At 51.2% G+C, this 26,123-nt stretch overlaps 2 protein-coding genes across 7 annotated transcripts in view; one reads left to right on the plus strand and one right to left on the minus strand.

Annotated features, from left to right (window-relative positions):
* Positions 1–26,123, plus strand: part of WDR73 (WD repeat domain 73) — a 27,291-nt gene continuing 1,168 nt past the window's right edge. For 2 of the 3 annotated variants that reach the window (XR_008298942.1, XR_008298941.1), the window contains exons 1-8: positions 1–92; positions 662–729; positions 1,048–1,136; positions 2,633–2,721; positions 3,298–3,362; positions 9,513–9,677; positions 9,979–10,344; positions 11,826–12,118. Coding sequence is in view for 1 of the 3 variants with exons in the window: in XM_027068146.2 (XP_026923947.1) it covers positions 52–92; positions 662–729; positions 1,048–1,136; positions 2,633–2,721; positions 3,298–3,362; positions 9,513–9,677; positions 9,979–10,344; positions 11,826–12,061 (1,119 nt within the window). In the remaining 2 variants the exon portion in view is untranslated. Of the gene's footprint in view, positions 93–661; positions 730–1,047; positions 1,137–2,632; positions 2,722–3,297; positions 3,363–9,512; positions 9,678–9,978; positions 10,345–11,825; positions 12,697–26,123 lie in introns of those variants that run through there. The other variant, XM_027068146.2, reaches the window with a different exon arrangement.
* LOC106965894 (zinc finger and SCAN domain-containing protein 20-like) overlaps positions 14,241–26,123 on the minus strand; it is an 18,956-nt gene continuing 7,073 nt past the window's right edge. For 2 of the 4 annotated variants that reach the window (XM_053223512.1, XM_053223511.1), the window contains exon 8: positions 14,241–15,103. In XM_053223512.1, coding sequence (XP_053079487.1) covers positions 14,673–15,103 — 431 coding nt within the window. In that variant the 3' untranslated portion in view covers positions 14,241–14,672. Of the gene's footprint in view, positions 15,104–23,127; positions 25,840–26,123 lie in introns of those variants that run through there. The other 2 variants (XM_053223510.1, XM_027068361.2) reach the window with 1 other exon arrangement.

A 26,123-nucleotide genomic window follows, 5' to 3' on the forward strand; every position in this document is an offset into this window, starting at 1 on the left:
GCCCGGGAAGGTTCTCAGAGGCGGAAGTGGGGTAGCGGAAGCGGCGTTGCCATGGAGTCAGCGGAGGACTGGCTGGTGGAATCCTTGCGCTTGTAAATCCTGTGGGCCTGGGACGTGGGACCCGGGCCTGCAGCTGGCCGCGTGGGGGGACGGGTGCGGGCTGGAGCGCGTGAGGAACCCTGGGGTGGGCGGGGGGGGGGGGGTGGCGACACCGAGGACTCCGCCTGGAAGTCGGCTCCCGCGTCTGGGAAGCGGGACCCGCCTATGTGCGCCGTTGTGTGGGGTACTAGGAAGCGCAGTGCACTAGGAAGCGCAGTGCTTGCGGAGGAGAATTAATCACACGAGCCACCAATTATTTTGCGCCAGCCGGAGTGGATCTCTGATCAGATTATCTGTCTCTCTGCTTCCTCACATCAACCTTGGGAAGGAAGTCTGGGTACTCTGGGAATCCCATTTTATAGATGAGGACCGAGGCTCAGGGATATTGTGACTGGCCTGGGCCCAGTCACACGGGGGTTAAAATGTGCAACAAGACCTGCTCCCAGGTCTGCCTCACTCCAGAGCCTGGGTCCCTTACCCACCGGATCACACCGCCCTCTCAGAGTTCTTGAACAGCTGTAGAGTGGTGCGCTCCATGTGACATTGTGTCTTTATCATGCAGGTACCAAGATTTCCATGCATTCGACCTTTCCGAAGCCACACGAGTCCTTGAATGGATTGATGACAAAGGTGATGTGCCCTACCTGGCCCTGAAGGAGATGGAATCTTCCTTCTCAGGCTGGGACTCTGAAGCTGAGCCCAGAGGGACCCAACCCACACTTCTGGGAATCTGAGGCCTCTTCTTGGTCTCGTAGCAATGTTCACACTCCGTCAGCGCTTATATTCCTCTTATTAAGGTCTAAGTCTCTTCCATTCCCCAGTACAAGGCTGCATACCAATGGCAGAGGAATTTGTCTTTGCTTTGGGGGATTTGCCGGAATTTCTAGACCCCAGCCATGGTCCAGAATCTTCCTAGCAGTTTGTCACAGCTCCTTCTTCTTTTTCCAGGAGTCTGTGTTGCTGGCTATGAAAGCCTGAAAAAAAATGAGATTCTTCATCTGTTACTACCTCTCAGACTTTCTGTAAAAGAAAACCAGGTAACTAGAAATATAAATGCTGAGCATGTGTGTCTCCTTTTGTTAAACCTTTAGGGAGTTCCTGTTGTCTACTAGGTATTGCCCTGGACACCAGAAAGAGAGAGGGACAAACACTGGTTCTCCCCTTCTAGTCTAATAGAGGGAGGCAAGTACCCACAGAGAGGAGTGCTACAGAATGTCTGAAATTTACGGGGGCTCCTAGAGGAAGAGGGCAGTTTAACGTCATCAAAAAGAGATCCAGGGGCACCTGGGTGGCTCAGTCAGTTGGCAGTGTGACTTCGGCTCGGGTCATGATCTCATAGTTTGTGGGTTTGGGCCCCACATCGGGCTTTGCACTGACAGCATGGAGCCTGCTTCCAATTCTGTCTCCCACTCTCCCTGCCCCTCCCCTGCTCACACATTCAAAAATAAACATGAAAAAAAAATTTCTTTTTTTTTTTTAAATAGATCTAGAGAGCCATTAGGGTATAGAGGGTGGTGGAAGCCCTTAGTGAGATCACCTAGGATGACTGTAGTGTCTCAGGAATAAAAGCAGAAGATGTCCAAAGATAAAACTTTAGGGAATACACGTAAGGAACGGTTAGAGGAAGACGAACCCACAACACCTACTCAGAAGGAATAATAGTCTTCGAAGTAGGAGGGGTGTCAGAAAAGGTCAGTGTTTCAGAAGCGAAGAGAAGAGAACATGTGAAGAAGAAAAGAGGTAGTACCTGCCCAGCGTTGCTGTGGAATCTCTCAGACCCATCTCATAGGGCAGCCTGACCTTTGTTTCCCTGGGGGGAAGCTTCCTGCCTAGTGCTCTTGATGCCCCCCCCCCCCTCCATCCCCACCACTCAAGCTTGAGCCGGGAGCTCGCTCACCCATCCTGAGCCTTGATGAGAGGCCTTATTTACCTCCTACCTCACCCCTGGCTTCTTTTGCTTGTGGCCACCTCCCTTCCCTCTGCTTCCGGTTGCTCACGTGGAGATAGTGGAGATAGTGGCGTCTGGTGGCCGAGAGCATGAACTTTGGTCAGACAGACTTGGGTGCAGATTCACAGCGTAATCCCTGTGTGACCTTAGAAAAGTTGCTCAAGTGCCCTGTGCCCAAGTGTTGTCATTTTCGAATCGGAGTGATTACAAGAACCTACGTGATGGGGTGGTTGTAAGAATTCAATGTGATGATGTAGAAAAAGCACTAAACACAGTGCCTGACACAGCGAACACTGGACAATTGGTGGCTGTTGCATTTTTATCGTTAGAAGAACCGGGGCGCCTGGGTGGCTCTGGTGGCTAAGGTGCCCCACTGGCTCAGGTCACGATCTCACGGTTTGTGGGTTTGAGTCCTGAGTTGGACTGCCAGCACAGAGCCTGCTTGGGATTCTCTCTCTCTTTATTTCTCTCTCTCTCTCTCTCTCTCTCTCTCTCTCTCTCTCTCTGTTCCCCCCCACCCGGAGTTCGTCTGAAACGTTCCTTGGGAAAGCAGGCTCTCTGACCAGCCGCCCCTTTGCATTTCAGGGCTTATTCCCAGAAAGAGATTTCAAGGTACGCCACGGAGGGTTTTCAGACACGTCTGTCTTTGATCTGAAGCACGTGCTGGACACAAGGTATGGTCAGCTCCGTGACCCAGCCCTTCCATTTGGGGTGGAGCGGCTAGAAACATCCGGGGCGTCCTGCCTCTTGATCGCCACCTCTGCCCCTACCCTCTCGGCACACAGGCGTGCCCACACATCCGGATTCACAACATTAAAAAACCATCGTTCCGGTAGCTTCATGTCCCTCGCAGACCTGGGGACGAATGTTCCCCACAGAGCACCGGAGCTGTTCCAGGGAGTGCAGTTTGTCAAAGAGCTGGTGCTGGGTAGCGGGGACTAATAGCCCCAGTCGGCGGGGGCGGAGAGTCTCTGGGTCAGGGCTGCATGTCCCAGCTCCGTGCTGGTGTCCTGTGAGGACCCAGCAGGCCACGTAGAAGCCTGGGTTCAGTCCCGTGACTCCCGTGAGCTCTGGGGCTGTCCCTCATCTGTTACATGGGGGTGACTGGTCTTGATGACCCCTTCCTGCAGGAAGCTCTCCCCGTGTGGGGAATGTAGGGATCCCAAGCTGAGGGTGCGTGTGGGGGGTGGGGAGGTAGGCGGGGGAGCGCCCCACCGTCTGGACTGATACTTCCTATCTGGTTTGAATAGGTTGCTGGTAACCAGTGGTCTTCCAGGTTGTCACCTGCATGTGTGGCAGGTGACAGAGGACAGTGGTGAGTGAATTTGACGTGGTGGGGGCTGGGCTGTAAGAAAGCCTGATACTCCTACACCCCTGCCCCCAATGTAAGCCAGTTAAGAAGAGCCTCAGGGGAGCCTGGGCGGTTCAGTCGGTTGAGCACCCAACTTCGGCCCATGATCTCACAGTTCATAAGTTTGAGCCCCGTGTCAGGCTCTGTGCTGACAGCGCGCCTCAGGTCCTCCATCCACCTCTCTCTGCCCCTGCCCCGCTTGCGTTCTATCAAAAATAAATAAACGCTAAAAAAGAAAAAAAGCATTCTCGGAGCCAGGCGGGAATGAAAATGCAGTATCTACTTGGTCATGGGCAAAGATGCATTAGCTACCAGAGTCCGGCTTACAGCTCCCAAATGGAGCTTCCTGTAGCTTGCTCCAGGAACTGAGTTTGCCGACCCAGTCGTGAGCAAAGCACCTAGTGAAGTGGCGCCTCTCCCCCCGGCAGGGGCGGCTGCGAGGGCAGAGCTGGGGCCGCTCAGGTGAGCTCGCCTCTTGCAGGAGGTGGCGGCGGGGGCAAAGAGGTCCCCTTTCTTCGTGGCCATGGAAACTTAAGGAGCGAGCAGGAGGCGAGGCGGGGCTGACCAGTCTCCCTCTTAGGTCACTCTGCTCCCTGGCGGCAACAGGAAAAGGAGCTGGGAGTGCTGATCCCATTCCCTCACGCGGAATAGGGCTCCTTCTGGCAGTGGGTTTGCAGGTTCCCATCCGGGAGGCGCCAAGAGCTTGCAGCCCTGATCCAGCCCCTTCCATCCTCCCACCGTCGGCCAGAATGGAGACCAGCCTCGGGGGCTCAGGACCACTGTTGGGACCGGCCCTTTGCTTGTGTGACCCTCTGTCCCCGGTCCCCACGCCACCTCGCTTAGACGCTTCCCAGAAACTGGCTGGCAGCTGTTGGCTTCTCCCCAAGTTTCACTGCTACAGAACGGCCGCTCTTGTGCTCATTTGCTTTTCGAAGTCGCTGACTCAGAGGGCTTTTCCCTCGTGGTTTGTCACTTGTCACTTGTCTGATGTTGTAGCTGCCAGTTTGTGTCGTTTCCTTGTACCTATGATGATTTTTTTACAATTTTATTGAAATTCACACATTGTAAGTGGACGGTTCTGTGATTTGTAGTACATTTGAGAGCTGTGCAGCCATCACTATAAATCAGTTTTAGGACATTTTCATAACCCCAGTAACATCTCTTGTGCCATTTACTGCTAATCCCCATGCCCACACCTGCCCCAGGCAACCACTAACCTACTTCCTGTCTCTATAGTTGGTTCGCCTTTTCTGAACACGTCCTGTCAGTGGAATCGTACAGTATGCAGTCTGTTGTATGTGGCCTCTTTCGCTTCGCACAGTGCTTTGAGGTCTTCTGTGTCACACCTGGTGGCACCTGGTGCCCCAGACACTGTCAGGACGAACGGCAGTGATACATTGTGAATCAGTGGTTCCTTTTTGTGGCCGATTAGTATTCCACTGCGTGGATCTATTCTATTGGGCCAGCCTTCACCAGTTGATGGATCTGATTTTTGGCTATTATGAAGAATGCCGCCAAGAACATTCATCTACGGGTCTCCGTGTGGACATAAGTTTTCATTTCCCTTCGATAGACAGGAGTGGAATTGCTGGGCCAGGTGGTAAATTTATGTTTGATTTTTTAAAGAAACTTCCAAAGTGTTTTCCAAAATGGCTTCATTGTTTACATTCCCCTCAACAGTGTGTGAGGGTTTCTATTTTTCCATGTCCTCATTAACATTTGTTTTTGTCTTTTTTGTTAAAGCCATCCTATTGAGCGTGAAATTGTTTCTGCTTGTGGCTTTCATTTACATCTTTTTAATGACTAATAATATTGAGCATCTTTTCATGGGCTTATCAGCCATTCATATATCTTCTTTGGTGAAATGCCTATTCAGATCTTCATGAGGCAGTTTTGTTGTTTTTTTCCCCCACCCCCAGCAGGCTGAGATGGCGTGCTGTCCCAGGCCCTTTGATGTTCTGGTTTCACTGTACGTTTAATAGATACTTGCTCAAATTAACCAATAATCTGTACAAGGTGACAGTAATATTAATAAGCGTATTATACTCCAGGCACTGTACCAAGTACTTTCCATGCATGATATCATATTCTCAGAAGTCTGAGAACAGAGTCTGTCCCAGAGAAGCTAACTTGTTGAAAGTTACAAAGATAGTAACACGACCTGGTCATGGGTCTAGTGTAACTTCAGGGTCTGCTCAGAACCATGTCAGGGTCTAAGTATAGTTAGATGATAATAATTGATCTCAGTACAGGTGTACGGGCTCTGAAAAAAAGTGGTAGGGTACTTACTGAGCAGCAATGTGGTCCTTGCCTCCATTTTGCTTTGAGCTGGTTCCTGGAGGCAGATTTGTCAATGAAAGGGAACATTTACGGGGGTACCAGCTGCCTCAGTTTGTGGAGTCTGTGACTCTTGATCTTGGGTTGATGAGTTTGAGCCCCACGTTGAGCACAGAGATCACTTTGAAAAAAAGAAAGAAAGAAAGAAAGGGGCACCTGGGTGGCTCAGTCGGTTAAGCGTCCAACTCTTGGTTTCAGCTCAGGTCATGATCTCACGGTTTATGAGTTTTGAGCCCCATGTCAAGCTCCGTGCTGGCAGCACGGAGCCTGCTTGGGATTCTCTGTCTCCCTCTCTCTCTGCCCCTATCACATCTCTCACTCTCAGAATAAGTAAACTTTTTTTTTTTTTAATGTTTTTATTTATTTTTGCGACAGAAAGAGACAGAACATGAGGAGGGGAGGGCCAGAGAGAGAGGGAGACACAGAATGGGAAGCAGGCTCCAGGCTCTGAGCTGTCAGCACAGAGCCCGATGCGGGGCTCGAACCCACAGACTGTGAGATCATGACCTGAGCCGAAGTCGGACGCTTAACTGACGAGCCACCCAGGCACCCCTAAATAAACTTTTTAAAGGGGAACAGTTATGATGATTACTGTTACTATTATTTGTAGCAGTAACTAACATCTCCTCATTCAGTCAACAGTTCCTCTTTGTGCTCTTTGGATGTGTCCAGCTGGGGATACAACAGCAAAGCAAAAACATAGACGCTTCTTCTTTTCTTGGTGCTCATATTTGGTCACATATTTTGCCCAGTTTTTGATTTACCTTTTTGTCTTCAATGAGTTGTAAGAGTCCTCTGTACATCCCACATACAAATTATTCGCCCAATACGTGTTTTGCTAATATTTTCGCCCAGTCTGTAGCTTGTTTTTTCACGTTCTTAAGAGTGTTTTGAAGCATAAGAGGTCTACATTTTAATGAGGTCCAGTTTGTCAGTGTTTTCTCTTAAGGACTGTACTCTTAGGGTCCTATTTAGGAAATCTTTACCTAACCCACAGATCGTCCCCTCTGCTTTGTTTTATTTTTCTCCCAGAGTTTGTTTTAGCACCAGCATTTAAGCCTGTGATCTCTTTAGTGTTCCCTTTTGTGTATGGCTTGAAGTAACAGTCGAAGTTCATCTTTTTGCATGGAAATATCCAGTTGTCTCTTCCCTGTTTGTCAGAAAGCCTCACCTTTCTCCGCTGATTTGTCTTGATGCCTTTGTTGAAGTTGCCTAACCATAAATACGAGGATTTATTTCTGGACTCTCAGTTCTGTTCCACTGATCTTTCTGTCTGTCCATAATTATGCCAGTAACTTTTAGTTGTTTCTTTATCTTTGCCTAAAAATAGGCCATGTGGGGTGGCAGTTGTTTAGAGATGAGTGGGAGAGGAGTCTCACCGTGTGGAGGCGCCTGTTTGGTACCAGGTGCCAAATAGGACCTAAAGCCCCAGGCCCAGGAGAGCTACTGGCCGAAGGGGGCTTGCTTTGACATTCATGTGGGAATGGGAAATCAGATCAAGACTTACCTTCCCCTAGATATTAGAGCAGAATATTCCAGAGCCTAGGGAAGATTGGCCAGCTGTTTGCCTAGAAGCCTAAAAGCGTAGCATTACCTAGGTGAATGTTCCAAGGTCCAGGTTTTGACCCACAGCTTTGTTGTCTCAAAAACTTGATATTGTTACCACGTCCTAAACTAATCTGTTTATAGAGGCAGACGTACTCAGCAGACTCAAAAGACTGCCATGAGTATCCCTAAACGTGGAATATTCCAGGTCCTTATTCTTTGCCTATAGAAGATGGAATGTAATCAAAGACTGCGTGCTAAATGAAACCGTAACAAGAGGAATCAGCTGAGAAGTTTCCAGATTGTGTTTCTGCACGTTGTCTTAGGCAGAAAGTATAAAACTTGAGAAGGCTCTGCTGGCCAGGCCTCACTGCCGTCCGTGCCCCTGGTGAGCGCCCAAGGCCTCTTCTTTCACTAGGGCTGGGGAAACCATTGAGCTGGATGAATACATTTCGAAAGGTCTCAGCTGAATTTCACCTGCTGTATCCACTCTGAAGTTCAATATTCAGTCTGGCGTGGCCCCTCCTGCCCTGGACAGACCCCAGTGTTTTCTTTGTTCCCATGGCTGGACAGCCCCCTCTCAGGGACGCCACCGTCCTTTAGATCACCGTTCATCCATTTGCTCAGTGTTGCAGGTGAGGGCGCCATTCTGACTCCTTAGGAGTGTGCCTACCTCTAGCTCTGACCTACTCTGTGTTGGGTTAATCCTCAGCCACAACCTTCTTTTATTGCCAAGTTCTTGGAGGTGCCTCACTGTCTTTTGCTTTGATTTTCTAGTCATTTCTCTTTTCCGTTTGGGGCTGGTTTGCTAAATGTGGTGTGGATTCCCTGGAGGAGAGCATTTTACCACTGACTAGAGAGAGGAGGAGGAGGAGGCCTGCACTTCTTTCTGAAAAGCTATAAAGTGATTCTCCAGTCAGGAGGCTCCGAAGCCTTGTTTCCCACCCCATCTTTGAAATAGGTCTCTGACGGCTCTCCCGTGGCCGCCTCCTCTCCCCCATCAGAGGACAGATCACATCTGAGCAGCAGGTCCTGGGGAATCTGTTCCAGGCTCCTCAGAGGGTGTGGAAAGGAAAGAGGGGCTCACACGTGGCCCAGGAGAGTCAGGAAGGCTCTCCTGGGGCTGGTTTGAATCCCAGCCCCATTGGTGCTCCCCAGAGACCAACGCTGGTCCTGAGGCTCAGCTGTTGTGTCTGCTCCTAGCCTGCGTAGCTCCTGTGGAAGGAGCGATTACGTTCAATAAGTCTGGGGCAAGGCCACCCAGAGCCCGTGTGCTTGAGGAGCAACACGCAAGGGCCGTCTGCATTCTAGCCCGGCCCGGACACGGCCGTGCACCCCTGGGATGGGAACGCTCTCAGGGGGACTTGCTGCCATGTGCTCGCTTGACAAGCCACGTCAGCGTTCCTTCTTACCCGTTCCTTCCTCATGCTGGCTTTTACCTAGCCTGCGGAATTTAAAGAATAGATAGGTCTCCGTTTTCTTCAGAGAATGCAGAGACCAAATAATGAGCCTGTCTTGGAGCAAGAAAAAAAGTGGAAAATCTGCGTCCCCCATTAAGTAGTGTGTGCAGCAAACTCATTGTTCTCAGCCGAGTCCAAAATGGCTGCCATTAAGAGAAGCAGCAACCATAGCAGGTGGCGGTGAGAACCAAGCAGGCTGAGACAAACACAACTGAAATTTCCTTCAACTTGAGGTCCGGCGACTCTTCTGTTCACAACGTCGTGGGCCTTCCCGCCCCGTCTATCTCTGAAGAAGACATCTGTGTTGTAACCATTACTTGTTGGGCTTCAGCGGATCGCTGGAGGTCATGGAACATGCGTCTGAAAAAATACTATTAGTTCGTGACCTCTGTACTGTTATTTTCACCTACGATGTAAATGACATCATCAGGGTGCTCTCTGCTTTCTTCTATCTTTATTTGTTCTTTGCAAAACTATAAAAAGCCCCAACTGCTCTTGGGGTTCTGAGGTGGCTACTATGGTTCATTATCTCCCCTCTGCAGAACCGTGTGTAGGACAAATTGGAAAGAGACGAAAGCACTTGTGACCGTTTCAGAAATGGGAGCGGAACACAGTGCTCGTGTCTCACATCCTCCCTTGCCACCTGTCAGCTCCCTTTCTCTTCCTTGACCTCCTAAAGGCACGAGGGAAGACTGCTGGCCGGCCCTCACTTTGTGAGGTCTGGAGACTTCCTCACCGTCCCGGGCTTCAGCCTCTCCTCCTTTCCCCCCAGACGTCATTCAAGCTGTCAGCACCATTGCCGTGCAGGAGGAGGAGGGGAATCTCTGGCCTAGGGTGGCCATCTTCTCTTCGATGGCCCCCGGAGTTCTGCACGGGGCGAGGCTCCGCGGTCTGAAGGTTGTGGATCTGGAAACTCAGAAGACCACGTACTCCTCAGGTACCGCAGCAGCTCGGCCCTTGCCGGCCTCTCCTGGCGGCCCCCCTTAGCCGTGTGAAGAAGAGAGTTCAGCCACGTGTGCCAGGTGCTAGGGAGACCAGGTGGAGGCGAGGCGGGCCCTGGCCTCGAGGGGCTCCCGCATCGGGGCTGGAGGAGTCAGGCCCAGGACCGGCACCGACCCAGCTGGGCGGAGCGTGGCGAGGTGCCTGGGACCAGAGGGAAGCTTCCGGAGGAAGGGGCTCGGACCCAGCTGGACTCCTGTGACTCCAGCAGCTTTTCTGTGTCGCCGTGTGTCTTTCAGGGGTCGGCGACAGTGAGGAGCTGAGCAGCCTGCAGGTCCTGGACGCAGACACCTTTGCCTTCTGCTGTGCCTCGGGCCGGCTGGGGCTCGTTGACATCCGCCAGAAGTGGGCGCCGTCAGAGAATGCCGGCCCCGGCCCCGGGGCCGCTGCAAGGAGGTGGTGTGCTGAAGTTGGGGGCCGACGCCGGGGCCCTGGGCCCAGCATTGCCAGCCTTGGCTCAGACGGGCAGCTCTGTCTCCTTGATCCCCGGGATCTCTGCCACCCTGTGAGCTCGGGGCGGTGCCCCGTGTCCGCACCGAGCCCTGCCCCAGAGCTGCTGCGAGTGACCTGGGCTCCAGGCCTGGACGACTGCCTGGCTATTTCAGGTACCGCCGGGCATCCTTTTGTGTCTGTTACTTGATCCCTCTCTTCCAGAGGACTGTATGGTGCTCAGGAAGGAGCCCGCAGCCCCGTAATACATCTGGCCCGGAGCTGAAAGCTTGAGGTCAGCTTTCCAGGTGCTTCTGTGGCAGGCCCTTCCCCATTCTGGCTACTAAACTTCCACATCGGTAGCAGGCCTTTCCTACCTGGGCGGGAGCTCAGAGCCGACATTGGCGGAGAGGCCTGCAGAGAACGAGGCAGCAGGGTGGCCCCGGGACGGCTCCAGGAAGAGCTGAGGGTATGGCAAAGTGCTTCCCAGCCTGCTTGCTTTTCAAATGATAGCAGGCCACCAGGTCCGTAGGCTCCTGGGTCTGGCCTGGCAGTTTCTAGCCGAATAAGGGTGTTAATGAGCATCTCTAAAAGCCAGTGGGAAGGATCCATTGAAGGGAGAGGTTGAGAGAATAGTCGAGAGATTAAGAAAAGATCATTGATAATGGCAGGATCCAGAAAGAGCAGAAGGAAAGAACCGAGCTTGGTGGAGGAATGGGCTTTTTGGTAGCAAGTAGACAGTGGGCTGGAGCGAGTGTGGGTAGAGCTAAGTCATGGGGGACAGGAGGGTGCTTCTCTCTAAAGCCTTCCGTATCCCTACCAAGCAGGAGGCAAGGCCATCTGCTGAGAGGGTTCACATGTGGCAGGACGGGAATTTGAGGCAAGACTCAAAAGACTCTGAGGCCTCAGTTCCCTGGTTCCCCAGGGAATAAGAGTACCAATTTCATACAGTTCTGAGGATTAAAAGAATTCATGTCTAGGATTGGCCTCACACCTGGCACATAATAGATGAACAACAGAAATACACCATCACATGCCCTGTGGAGCCGACATTGAGGGCAGAGGATATGTGCCCTTCGGTTGGCTTCAGGCGTCTTTTCTTTTTTTTAAGTAATTTCCACTCAGTGTGGGACTCAGAGTCATGACCTTGAGATCGAAGAGTTGGATGCCATACCGACTGAGCCAGCCAGGCACCCCGGCCTTAAGCATCTTGTTATTTGACTTTTCATCCTATAGCCTGTTTTAGTACCACAGAGCAAACTATGAAATTACTTTAGGGGTGGAGCGCCTGGGTGGCTCAGTCAGTTAAGCAGCCGGCTCTTGGTTTCTGCTTAGGTCAGATCTCATGGTTCGTGAGTTCGAGCCCCACATTGGAGTCAGCACTGACCGTGTGGAGCCTGCTTGGGATTCTCTCTCTCCCCCTCTTTCTCTGCCCCTCCCACACACTCACGTTCTAAATAAATAAATAAACAAACAAACAAACTTTAAAAATTACTTTAGGGGTGCTTGGCTGATTCAGTCAGTAGAGCATGCGACTCTTGATCGCAGAGTCGTGAATTCAAGCCCCACGTTGGGCATAGAGATAACTTTTTTCAAAAAAATGAAAAATTACCTTAGAGTTTCAGTGTCAATCCTCTCTTTTCTTGCTCTTCCTCAGGTTTTGATGGGACAGTCCAGGTCTATGATGCCACATCTTGGGACGGAACGGGGGGCCAAGTAGAACCTGTCTTCACTCACAGAGGTCACATCTTCCTGGAAGACCATCAGACAGATACTGCGCCACTGGTCACTACCCACACCTGGCACCCCCACAAGCCGAGGACCTTGTTATCGGCAGCAAGCGACGCCTCTCTGCACGTGTGGGACTGGGTGGACCACCGTGCGGACTGCTGACTCCAGCCTCTCCCTGCCCAGGCCTCTAAGAAGAGAAGCAGCTACCGGAAAGCCAAGGTACTGCCTTAGGACTCAAGTGACCACAGGTCCCCGTTCCCAGCCCAGTGGCCTCGGGCTAATTAACCAGCTTCTCTTAGCCCCAGTTTTAGTGATAACCGCCTACCAGGGTTGTTGGGAAAGTTAGAAGTAATGTAATGTATTAAAAAATAATTGGCAAGATGCGTGGCGCAGTAAACACTTCGCAGCGACCGTTTTGCCCTCACCCCACCCCCCGTGTAGAACGGCAGTGTTTCCTCCCTGTCTGTATTCACAGTATCAGAGTGAGAACCAAAACAACAGCAAATGTTGTAAACCAGTTTTGTGAACTTTTTTACAGAGCTCAAAATGTATATGGGCCAGTAAACATGAAAAAAACAAAAGAGTCAACCCCAGGGGCGCCTGGGTGGCTCAGTAGGTTGGGCGTCAGGTCAATGATCAGGTCACGATCTCACGGTTCATGGGTTTGAGCCCCATGTTGGACTCTGTACCGACAGCTCAGAGCCTGGAGCCTGCTTCGGATTCTGTGTCTCTCCTCTCTCTGCCCCCCCTCTGCTTGCACTCTTTCTCCCAAAAATAAATAAAACATTTAAAAAATTTTTTTAAAAATTGGGGGGCAAATAGTTCTCAGGATGCTGAGAGCCAGGGTGGGGAGACAGGCCTTGTCCCCGGTACCCCCTGCGGCCTCCGAGTTCAGGCAGAGGCTGGGACCCCACCCCCACCCCCCGGTCCACCATGGAACACAGCCTTCACCAGGGTGGCACCTTGCCAGACCAGCCCCCGCCCTCCCAGAGGAGTAGGCCCAAGGGACGTTTCTTTTTGGCAGTCCGGTCTGTAGCAGATATTAAAGTGCCTCTGCATCCCCATCACATATAATTTCTCACTGTCCCACTTGTTAAAGAATGTTCAGCCATTTTGGTTTTGAAATTAGTTGATTACTAGTCGCTGTTTGGACTCTGAGTTCTTAGAAAATAGCTTTATTGACATGTAATTCACACACCGTAGGTACAGTTCACACACCATACAATTCACCCATTGAAAGTGTACGACTCAGTGGTTTGGTATATTGTCAATTCTTAAAGATTGTGGGGAGCATCTGGGTGGCTCAGTTAAGCATATGACTTCGGCTCGGGTCATGATGTCATGGTTCGTGAGTTCAAGCCCCACGTTGGGTAAGCTTAAGCCCTGCTTCGGGTGAGCCTCCTCCTTCTCCCTCAGTCCGCTTCTCCTCTCTGCCCCTTGCTCACTTGGGCGCTGTCGCGCGCGCGCGCTCTCTCTCTCTCTCTCTCTCAAAAAATAAAAAGGAGAAATGATTGTGGTAAAATACATATAACAATCTGTGGTCTTTTTTAGTTTGAAGCATACAATTGCACAGAATGAAGTACACCCACAGCATTGCACAAGCATCACCGCATCCAATTCCAGAACTTTCATCACCCCGAACAAACGGTGACCATCACGGCTCTGGTTTTCTGGCTGTGGGGAGGGCATACTTGTATTCCTCAGCTCGGGCCGCCATAACAGAACCCCACAGACTGGGGGGCTCAAGCAGCAGAAACTCAGTACTCACAGTCTGGAGGCTGGATGTCCAAGATCCGGGTGGCGGCAACTTTCATCGTGAGGCCTCTTCTCTTGGCTTGTGGGAGCCACCATCTCTGTGTGCTCACATGGCCTCTTTGTGTCCCTGCAGAGAGGGCTCTGGTCTCTTTCCTCTTGGAAGGACAAGAGTCCTTCAGTCCTTTCAGATTAGGGCCCCAACATTATGACCTCATTTAACTTTATTTACCTCTCCTGTTTTTTTCATGTTTATTATTTATTTTTGAGACAGCATGCACACAGGAGGGGCAGAGAGGGAGAGAAAGAATCCCAAGCAGGCTCTGCACTGTCAGCCCAGAGCCCCATGTGGGGCTCGATCTCACAAACCTTGAGATCATGACTCGAGTCAAAACCAAGGGTCACGTGCTCACCTGATTGAGCCACCCAGGCGCCCGCTCCTTATTTATCTTTTAAAGGCTTCGTCTCCAAATACAGTCACATTGGTGGTGAAGATTGCAACATAGAAATTTGGGTTGAGGGCACAATTCAATTCATAGCACTTAGGAATTATTTTGAAGTGAGAAAAACCTAATTTTCAAATGAAATGTTTTGTTTTGTTTTTTTCAGTTTAACAGTGAAGTCGAGGGAACATTACATTTTGGAGTTTAAAATACACAGTTTCAAGATGTGATCATTTTTACCATTTTGCGAAGTCTTCTACTCCTTTCCCCCACGCCCCCTCGAGAGCTGATTCTGTTCTCTTCTCAGCCCTGTTCAGTTACGTCACATCAGCAGTTTGAAAATGGCCAAGATGGAAATATTTAACCCCGCAGAAATTGGCCAATACTGCAGCATACCACTGTCTAAGCTATATTATGTCACCAAGTAAAAGCAGAAATGAGTTATTTTAGAAAATAGTAGAGTTAATGCATGAGCTGAAAAGCTGTTTTGCTGAAAAATCCTGATAAAATGCATATCAATCAGTCATCGTCCAGCCAGAGAGCCAAACACACGGAATAATTCAGTCGTGGGGATTTAGTTACAAGGCATCTGAAAGCGGCTGCGAGGGAAGGTGGGGCCCACGACGTGAGCCACAGCAGGAAGTTACACGGAGGGTTACGGAGGGGTGGGGGGGACGGGTGACCGGAGCTGAACCGTCGGGCCTCCCAGCGGGGAGGGGAGCGCAGTAGTCCTGCTGGCGGGGGCTGGAGCCACGGGGCAGGAGCGGGGACCGCCGAGGCGACCACGGGAGAGTGCAGGAAGTACAGACGGGCCGAGTCCCCTGGCTCCTCTCCTTCCGCCGCCCAGCATCCTGCCTGTGCCCGGGACCAGAAGACCAGATGTGACAGGAGCTCGTCCGTAGGGGAGCGCAGAGGGGCAGCCAGCAGGAGTCTGCACCTGCAGCATAAAGCAGAGGGGACGGAACCAGGACGGATCTGAAGACGGAAGGCTGGCGCCACATCGAAACCTCTGAACTAAGCAAGAAAAAGGAAAAAAAGAAAATAGGACAAAGACTGTAAAAGACTACTGTGTACAATTGCATGTTAATTTGAAAATCTCAAGATACTGTTAATTTTCTTTTTTTATGTTTATGTTTTGAGAGAGCATAAGTGGGGGAGGGGCATACAGAGGGGGAAAGAGGACCCGAAGCGGGCTCCATGCTAACAGTGGTGAGCCCGATGTGGGGCTCGAACTCACAAATCATGAGATCGTGACCTGAGCCGAAGTCAGACTCTCGACCGACTGAGCCACCCAGGTGCCCCAATACTGTTAATTTTCTTAAAAACATAGATATTTATAAACTACTAGTTTAGTAGAAAATTTGAAATTACCCAATACTCAAGAAGGAAAAACTGGGATGCCTGGGTGGCTCAGTTGGTTAAGTGTCCAACTCTTGATCTTGGCATAGGTCATGGTCTCACGGCTCATGAGATCAAGCCCCACATAGGACTCTACGCTGACAGCACGGAGCCTGCTTGGGATTCTCTCTGTCCCTTTCCCACTCTCTGTCTTTCTCTCTCTCAATAAATAATTTTTTTTTTAAGTTTAAATAAACATTTAAAAAATAAAAAGTTTTAAAAAAAAAACTTCAAGGAGTAGCACCAAAAAGAATGTTGGGGGTAGGGCAATTTTGTGGGTACAAAATTTTAAACTGTATTTTTTTTTAATATTTATTTCTGAGAGAGTGAGCATGAGTGGGAGAGGGGCAGAGAGAGAGGGAGAGAGAATCCGAAGCCAGCTCCAGGCTCCAACCTGTCCGCACAGAGCCTGACACGGGGCTCAAACCCGTGGACTGTGAGATCATGACCTGAGCTGAAGTCCGAGGCTTAACTGACTAAGCCACCCAGGCACCCCCATTATTTTAAACTTCTAAAGAACAGCAAGTTCCCATGCCATAGAGACAGTTTCATTAAAAAACAAAAACAAAAAACTGGAGAACTAGCTGATTCCTCTTTATGAAGGTGCTATAATCATATGATACCATATGTAATCGTATAATACCAACACATGGCCCAGAAACCGGGTGTGCTCACAGACATGCGCACACACAGACACCCTTGCTCAAGCTCGGTCATTAACACTAGACAGTGGCCCTCAACACTGCCAGCCCCAGCATGCCTTCTGTGAGTACCCCTTTTCTGCCCTGAAATAAAATTTTACAGGGAAAATGGATTACTTACAATTTCAGAACCAGTGTGAATACAAAAGAATATGTGTTTCAATACATAAATGTTCATACGTGTGTAAAATCATCGAGAACAGGACCGCTCCAAGTACGGACCAGTACAGGTGTGTGCCGTATCTGTGACTCACGCACCAAGGAGTTGAGGACGTGACTCTTCGGAACTGGCGAAAACCTTGGAAAGTTCTGAACAAAAGAATGTGCCATTTTCCCTAATTTATTTTTTAAGTTTATTTTGAGAGAGAGGGAGTGCGCACGTACAGGGGAGGAACAGAGGGAGAGAGAGAAAGAGAGAGAGAGAGAGAGAGAGAGAGAATGACAATCCCGAGCAGGCTCCACGCTGTCCGCGCGACGCAGGGCTCGATCCCGCGAGTCGCAAGATCATGATCTGAGCTGCAATCAAGAGTCAGACACTTAACCAACCGAGCCACCCAGGTGCCCCTATTTTCCCTCGTTTTCTATAGGAGTCGAGTTTCCGGGAAATTCGGATCTATTAAAACCGTGCAAAGCTGTCCTCCCGTAGATGTAAAAAGTTAGGGTCTAGGCCCACGTAAAAAAGGCTCCCCTCCATCACTGGTTCTCCAACTTTCACATATGTCAGAAGCACCTAGAGACCTGGTTCAGGTTGCTGGGCTCCGCTCCTGGAGTTTGTGACCAGTAAGAGTACCAGCCAGGGGTTAGTGAGAGAGGCAGGCCAGCCGGGGCTACTTCACACGCACGCGCACACAGACCTGACCTTACGGACCTGGGGGAGCTGGGCCTGGGGCCCGCGGGCAGGCAGTTGGGAAGGGAAGGTGGGTGTAGGAGGGCAGAGCCGGGACCACCTGGAGCGGGTCAGTTCTCGCTGTCTCCAGTGTTGACGACGTGGGTCTCCTGCAGGAGGAGCTGGCACCCTTCACCACGGAGCTAAGCCCACCCATGGCTGAGGAGTGGGAGACACTGGAGACAGAGCGGCTGCATGCAGACAGGCGCCGGGGTGAGTTGCAAAGGCACCGGCCCCACGGCCCAGCATCAAAACAAAATGGCAGCCACTTAACTTCGTCCAGGTCTCATCCCACAGTGACCCTTGTGGCTCGCTCTACCTGGAAACATACAGGGAAGGGAATTCTGGGGGGATGTGGTTCTACCTGGCCGAGTTGCCACATTATAAAGCCACCTCAAGTTTGGGGGTGCGGCTGGAGAATTTGCACTTCTAGGAGGTTCCCAGGTGATGCCCTTGCTGCACGTATGTGAGCCACCGCGAGTCCCTGCACGTCCAGCAGCACATGCGTTGGTCAGGACTGTCTCAAAAATCGCATTTCGTCTGCATGGCCCCGGCCACCAAATGCCAGTTGAGCTTCCGATTTGTGGGACAACTACACGTCCTCACCTCCGGTTTCCAGAATGCTCCTGTGGGAACCTACACAGTCCCCGGGAAGGAACTCCTGGGGTTCTCTCAGCAATTCTAGGAAGATGCCCGAGAGAATCCCTAGAGGGACCTGCAGATACCCAGTCATTTCACACTGACATCAGCACAGGACCCACTCCAGCTCTGGGCAAGGAGAGCGGAGATTCAGCAGCACGGAAGGGAGAGAATGTTCGGGAACTGTTTTGGCCTCATAAAAATTCAAGAACTAAGAGAAAGACTAAGCAGCAAAACAGAGAGAAACAAAGAAATACAGCAAATGGCACTGCAGCTAAGGTGAGTAATTCAGTTCGGGACCGCTGTGGCTCCTGCGTGAGGCTGGGTCTCGGGGGAACAAGGATGCGAGCCTGTGGAAGGAGCCCTGGCCCGGAGCATGGACACCTGTGCAGAGAAGAGCAGGGGCGAGAAGGAAACCGCAGCCTGAGACAGATGGACAGGGAGGGCAAGGAAAGGGAGACAGAGACAGGGCACGGTAAGGTTTGCATGAAGGCAGGAGGCATGAATGGTCCCTCCCGTGTGTCGTTGCCGTGACCGGTTATTATGAACGGGTCCGGTCAGCGGGGCTCGCAGGTGCCTGCAGCTGTGGGAGGTGGAGGTGACGCCACAGGTTCTGGTCCTCTCCACCGCGTTTACTGAGCATCGCACCACAATGGCCGCTGGGATAGGAGATACAGAGATGTGCCAACCTGGCCCCGCTGGCGGGGGACTTGAAGGACCCACGTGTAGGGGGAAGCAGTCGTGTGTTCTGAGGGCACAGAGGGCCGAGTATCCACCCCTGCTTGGTGAGAGACCAGGTGTGATCAGGAAAGAGGATATTTGAGTTGTATCCTTCCTTCAGGCCAAGGAGACGGTGGGGTGTTGCAGGCCGAGGGAACCACGTGGGAAGAGACAGAAGTGAGAAAAGCCACAGGCCCAGCCTGGGAGGCAAAGCAAGTTGGAAATACGACTGAGAAAATGGGCTGTGGCCAGTCAGTAACGGCCCCGCATGTCGGGGTGTCGGGCCGGAGAGCAGAGCCCGGAGGCTTTTGAGTGAGCAGATCCGGGCGGGGACTACGCGGCTGTCTGGACGAGGGACGTAGGCCTCCTCCAGGCCAGGAGAGCAAGGATGTGTGACAGATGCCCACCTGTGCGGCAGCCCGTCTTTATATGCTCGTTCATCGTTTGCGATACGTTTCCTCTGGGAAGTATAACCAGTCAGCGGGTGGTTTAGGTTTCCTCTGCCCAGCACCACCCCGTGGGCAGAGTGGGCGCCAGGAGGGAAGCCAGACACGAAGGACAAATGTCTGAATCTGCTTAACATGAGGGACCTGACAGGCCAATTCACGGGGACAGAAAGTAGAACTGTGGTTGCCAGGGCCTGGGGGGAGGGGAAATGGGGAGTTGGCGGTGAACGGATATACTTTGAGTTTGGGCTGATGAAAAAGTTTTGGTCTTGGATGGTGGTGATCATTGCACAGAAATGCAAATGTCTTTGATGCCCTGAATTGTACCCTTAAACATGGGAAAATGGTAAATTTAATGTTGTGTATGTTCTACTACGGTTTTTTTTTCAACTTGAGTTTTAAAAATTTATTTTATTTTTTGAGAGAGAGAGAGAGAGAGAGAGAGAGAGAGAGAGAGAGAGGGCACAAGTGAGCAAGGGGCAGAGAGATAGAATCCCAGAACGGGCAGAGGGAAAGAGAGAAAAGTGGGGCTCACCCAAAGCGGGGCTCGAACTCACCCAATGCAGGGCTTGAACTCATGAACTGTGAGATCGCAACCTGAGCCGAAGTCAGGTGCTTGCCACCCAGGCGCCCCCCCCCCAAAAGTTTTTTGAATGTTTCTTTATTTATTTTGAGAAAGAGACACAGAGCATGAGTAGGGGAGGGGCAGAGAGGGAGGGAGACAGAGAATCCGAAGCAGCCTCCAGCCTATCAGCGCAGAGCCCGACGTGGGGCTCGAGCCCAGGAACCATGAGATCGTGACCTGATCTGAAATAAGAGTTGGACACTTAACTGACTGAGCCAGCCAGGCACCCCTGTTTTACCACAGTTTTCAAATGTGGGTGCCAGGGCCCAGTGCTTTAGAGGGCCCAGCCCCACCCAGCCCTCCTCTAGCTGTGTCCTTCTCCGTGGCCGGGAAGTCCTCATGGCCAAGGCAGTGCACCCACAGATCCCACGTTCCTCCTCCAGGCCATCTTCCGGGAACCCGGGACCCAGAACGTCCTGTCTGAATGGCCTCTTGTCCATTCCATCCTCTCAAGGACAGGCTAGGCAGTCAGTGTGTGCACTCTGGGCCTGAGAGGTGGCCAGAGCAGCTACTGGCGGGAGCACGGACAGAGAGGAGCACGGACAGAGCCCACATGCACAGAGCAGGGCACCTGAACACTTGCAGGGGAGGCCTCACAGCGCAGAGCGGGCGGGGCAGGGGCGGCTCCTCCCACACCTCCAGGTTCCATCCTGGGCCTTGCAGGAGTCCGCAGTTCTTTCTTTTTTTTTCTTTTAACATATTTATTTTTGGGGAGAGCACAAGCGGGGAGGGGCAGAGACAGGGGGCAGAGGATCTGAAGCAGGCTTTGCGCTGACAGGCTGACAGCAACGAGCCTGATATGGGGCTTGAACTCCCCAACTGGGAGATCATGACCTGAGCCAAAGTCAGGCCCTCAACCAACCGAGCTACCCAGGTGCCCCAGGAGTCCCCGGTTCTAAATTCAAAGCCTGGCTTCATCGCCTCACAGCCTCCAGGATGGCTAGAATCAAAAAGACAGAACAGGGATGCCTGGCTGGCTCCGTCGGTAGAGCATGCAACTCTTGAGCTCGGGGTTGTGAGTTCGAGCCCCACGTTTGGGTCTAGAGATTACTTAAAAATAAAATCTTAAAAAAAAAAAAAAAGAACCAACTATACCCAGTTTGGGCGGGGGGGGGATGTGGAGCAATGAGAACCCTCATATACTGGAAGTGTCACTGTAAAACGGTGCAGCCTCTTTGGAAAGTAAGTCTCGCAATTTCTCCAAAGGTTAAACATCGAGTTACTAGAGGACCCGGCGATTCCACTCCTAATTGGAAACACGTCCACACAAAACGTGAAAACGTGCACATGAATGTTCACGGCAACATGATTCCCAACAGCCAAAGGTGCAACGAGCCAATGTCCACCCGCTGACGCAGGGCTAACAAAACCTGGGCTCTATCCAGACGACGGGACGCTTCCAGGCTGGACAGGGGAGTGAAGCACTCACACCTGGTCCACGTGGATGAGCCCGGAAAACACGAAGCTGAGGGAAAGAAGCCAGTCACAAAAGGCCACTTTTTGTAGGATTCCATTTATGTGAAATGTTCACGCAGGCAAATCCGCAGAGACAGAAAGTGGATGAGTGGCTGCGAGCGGACGTGGGGCGGAGGGACTGGGGCGACTGCTAATGGATACGGGCTTTCCTGGGGTGATGAACATGTTCTAAAATTAGATAGTGGTGACACTTGCAGAATTTTCTGAATATCCTGAAAATAGCTGCATTTTAAACTTAAAAAAAACCCACACACAAATCTGATGTTCCACGTCATACTGAAGTATACTTGTTGAGGGGAGACGCTAAGAATATCAGTCTGTTAGCTTGACTTGGAACCCTCAATATTTAGACGACTGTCACGGCCTGTACTCTGGCCAGTGTCTCACAATGTCGGGGTCCGGCCCCGGGGCTGAGCTATAGTTATGTGTTTTAAATGATGGTAGGGTGTTTGGGGCATCGGACCCCAGGGTCAGGAGTGAGTTTTGCAGATGAGAATACAGGGCACAGAGAGGGGATGTGGCCTGGACAGGAGGGCGCTCATTAGTTAAAGGGACCAGCTGTCCGGAGCGGTTTTGGGAGACGGGGCCCCGCCGCTACTTCCCGCAGGTTTTGCCCCCCACCCCCGTGGGCCTTCAGCACTCAGCATCTCACAGGCCTGACAGAGACGCTGTCCTTGCTAAGGGGCTGTGGCAGGGACTCTCAAGAGTCATTCTGGGCACACACAATCATTCCCTTCCGTGCCGACGTTACAGCCCAACCCCCACAGAAGCCGTGGCTCCCAGGAGTGCGCATCTGGGGACTGATACGACAGGATCATCGAGACCCCCCCCCCCCCCCCCGTGGTGGAGGCAGACAGATCAGGGCCGCAGTCCCAGCTCTGTGCGTCTCCCCACACCTCGGAGTGGCCGAAATGGTCGACATCCTGCAATAAAGTGCTTAGCGTGGGGCCTGCCTCGCCAAATACGCAGGGAACCAGGGAACAGGGGCTGGTGTTGATTCGCTCCGCCTTCCACTAGAGGACTGGCGGAGCTGTGCAGGAGGCCTGGGGAGCCGGGGTCCTGGAGAGAAGTAAAGGGAGAGGGTGTTGTTCTCTGCAAGCCGAGCAGTCAGAGCCAGTGAGTGGGTCCCGCATCCTGGGCTGAACAGAGGGGAGGCCAGGGTCACACGCACCTCAGCGGGGTTTGGTGCTTGTGGCCGTTAGAGTCTCTTCTTGGACTCTCCGCCCTGGGGCTGAGTCTGTGATCACTTGATGAAAACGGCTCACCCTTTGGCCATCGCACTCACAGGATTCGCTTGGAATTCGCTTATTTAATGGGTTAATATACTTGCATCAGCTTCGGCTACTAGGATTAGTGCCCCGAAACCTAACTCCTGTGTTTCTTGCTCTCTGTGCCTGAGAATAAGAACCGGTATTTCTGCTATGCGCCTCTTCAGTTAAAATTTTGCAATGCATAATCTGATTGTCATCTATTGCAACTTTTATAATAGAGGTGAATTTCATGCATTTCCCGCTATCACTTCATTATTTTTCTCTTAAGGGGATTTCCAAGTGAACAGCTTCCAAAAGCCACCTTGCTTGCCTGGTTCAGAAACTCTGAAGCTGTGATTATGAGCTGGAGCTGGAGGTGAGCTAAAAACTAAAGCCCCCAGAGCTTTGCTCATGCCTCGTCCCGAGGTAGGCGAAAAGGCAAATCAGAACACTCTGGAGCAAGGGAATGGATAACTAGTTTCAAATCAAAATCCAGGCACTGTAAAAAGTACATATTACGTTGGGTTCACTGGGAAACCTCTCCACGTGATAGTCAACTGGTGAGACTCAGTGCTCTAGTCTTCCACTGAGAACTATGCCAACATCACTTAGGAGAGCCATCTCACGTGTCCCAGTGCTTCACGGACTGTAAAATCCGTATGAAATATCTACAGTCTCCAGCTCAGTTTTCCCCTTGCTTTGCTAAGGGGAAAATACACGTGAGATGGCATGGTAATGGATATTACATCTGAATCTCCGTGTTCCATTCCAGAAGTTTCCAAAAGGGAATGTGGTTATTTCCAAATTCTTTTTATAACGCACAGCTATGTTAATTTTAGTATCGTGAATTTCCACCCAAGTAAAGATTTTCTCATTCAAAAGAGTAAAATGATTTAAAAGAATACATTATCAGATTTATTTCCTGGCCGTATAAAAAAAATTCTGAACTCAGATTTCTGGGATACCTCTTTGAAAACGATCTCCAAAAACAGGCTCTCCGAAGTGTCCTCAGTGGCAGCAAACTGATATCCTTCGAAGGACTTCTGGTTCCAGATAGCAGATACTGGGCAGAGACAAGTCTCACAGATAAGAGAGGTGACCGGGCCAGATAATAAACACGCTGTTCGTTCTGCCAGTGTTTATTAAGCCTTTCTTCCATGCCAGACACTACTCTGTGCTAGAACTACATCGATAGGAGGCCTTCTAAGGTGGTCTGAAGACAATTCTCAGAGGAAAACTCAATGTTTTCAGTAATGGCAACAACAAACAGAGTTCACAGCCCGTCAGAACGGCTGCTTTTGACGGACAACACTTACTTGAATAGGTTCTTTTATGTTCGTTAGAGAAGACTCCTTACTTAATCGTATTCTATAAATCTAACGATATGAAACCGTGACATGTGTAGACTGTGCTTTGTTTTATAACTGGTGGGTTTCTGGAAGGCTGGGGGAAAATATTTTCAAGCCAAATGCACGAAGGAGAAACTAAGAGCAAGAAACCGTATTCCATTTCTTTCTAAGCACCATTTGCTGCGTGTGTCAGAGTCCCTCCAGGGGCTGTGCTCTGCTCACTCAGAGACACCCTAGATCTCCAGGACCTGTGCGCCTGCACGCGGCCTCCCCTGAGGCTGGGGATGGAGCAGCGGCTCCTCCAACCCGGCCTCCTTACCGCTGCCAAGGTTAGTGGTCGTTGCTCCGGACGTACTTGCAAACGGAAAAGGCTTTCCCCATTTCATCATCCTGTTCGTGATCTCCTAGACACAGTGTTATATTTTTAGGGCACCGCATGGGCCGTAGGGCTCGCCGGCAACACTGCTGGCAATTTGGAGCAGTTCTACCCTGCGAGACGTCTGCTTAGGTCGAGTCCTATTAATTGCTGGTTCTATACCTCAAAGATGCCAGTCTCCTATGGCTCAACCTAACATGTCGAGAGGAAGAGTAGGTCATGGTTTAGAAAGCCAACCTGGAGCACTGACCTTTCCTCCTCCAAATGACACGACAGAGTGCTCTCCTCTTGGGTAAGAAGCACGTAGAGAAATGGAGACGGTTCGCGGGCCCCACCCTCCACGGGGAGAACCGTGGAAGACCTTGAAAAATGTGCTCAGTTAATAAACCCCCGTCTAGCTGCCCAGTGCTGAGAAGAAAGAGCTCAGCCACTACCGGCCCTGTGGCGGAGCCGGCCACCGTTAATGCCATGAGCACCGCGGGGCGGACCTCCTCTGTCCTTGAAGGGGGGTCTTGGGGACAAGAGTCTCACCCTCATATTACCAAGCTGTGGAAGTTAAGGCACAGAATCCTAATGGAGACCTATCGTGATGGTGGTACAGTCCAATTCAGAATGAGTCTCTCAATTCTCTGGAAATTAGCTTCCATTTCAATAGCGCGGATAAGCAAGCCCTGAGTAGTATTCCGTAAGCCAGCTGAGTTTTCAGTGAGAGAAACACAATGACCTCTACCGAACTGGGACCTAAATCCCTGGTCTCCCATCTCCTGTGGGGGTCGTGGTATAGAATCAAGGACCATACAGACCTTTCTTAGAACAGATTCTGTGGTGCTTCTAGATTTGATGCTTCTTAAAGACATTTAGAGCCTCTCGCCCACATGGGTTCTCCGATGCGCGCTAAAATGCGAACTGTTGTTAAATCGCCTCCCACAGGCACCGCATTCGTAGGGCTTCTCTCCTGTGTGGATCCTCTGGTGTATGATGAGACTTGAGCTCTGATTAAAGCTCTTCCCACATTCGCCACACTTGTAGGGCCTCTCTCCAGTGTGAATTCGCCGGTGGGTAATGAGGTTTGAGCGGTCACTGAAACTTTTGCCACACTCGAGACACTCATAGGGCTTCTCTCCTGTGTGGATCCTCTGGTGGCTGGTGAGCGTGGAACTCTTACTGAACTTCTTCCCGCACTCAGGGCACTGGTAGGGCTTTTCGCCAGTGTGCGTTCGCCAGTGCGCACTGAAGTGCGAGCTATTGGTGAAACTCTTTCCACACTCACTGCACTTGTGGGCTTTCTCTCCTGTGTGGACTCTCTGGTGCATCAGGAGGCTGGAGCTCTGGTTGAAGCTTTTCCAGCACTCTCCACATTTATAGGGCTTTTCTCCAGTGTGGATTCTCTGGTGTGCTGTGAGGTTAGAATGATCACTGAAGCCTTTCCCACATTCGGGGCATTTGTAGGGCTTCTCCCCGGTGTGGGTTCTCTGGTGGCAGACCAGGTGAGAGCTTCGGCCAAAGCTTTTCCCACAACGGCCACACCTAAAAGGTTTCTTTTCTCCGATGTGGGCTAACCGGTGGACAGCTAAGTGGGAGCTCTGGCTGAAATTTTCCCCATATTCACAGCATGGATAGGATTTTTCTCCTACGTAGGTTCCCTGAGGACCTATGAATTTCCCTGCGTCTCTTTCTGGAGGGGAGAGTGACCCTCGTCCATCTTCTAAGGGTACCTCCCATTGCTTTTCTGCCCCATATTTGCCTTCCCAGTCTCTCCTCCAGGCAAGGTACTGGGAAACATCCACTTCGGGTCTTTCTAATAATGCCCCCGGCAGTTCTGCTTCCTCTGAAATGTTCTGGCTTGAATTCTCCTCATTCTCTGTCCTTGTTTCAAGATCTGAAAGAATGAGGTGAAACTGCAAATGTAGCGTGTTTTCTGAGCTCAGAAGAACAGAACCGATGAGAAAGCGGCCCTACCAGACGGTCGGAAACAAACTCTTGCCGGTGACACATAGAACACAGTCAGTTTGCCATTAACCAGAAACCAATCATCTGGAACAGGGCTGAACCTCGTTCAAGACAGCAGACTTCCAGATCTCACTCCCTCCCCCAGCTTCTGAACAAGAAGGTGGTGGGGAGGAAGACTGAGGAAAGGGAGGAGGGCAGGACCCAGGCCCATTT

The sequence above is a fragment of the Acinonyx jubatus genome, chromosome B3 (assembly GCF_027475565.1).
Source record: "Acinonyx jubatus isolate Ajub_Pintada_27869175 chromosome B3, VMU_Ajub_asm_v1.0, whole genome shotgun sequence".
NCBI lineage: Eukaryota > Metazoa > Chordata > Mammalia > Carnivora > Felidae > Acinonyx > Acinonyx jubatus.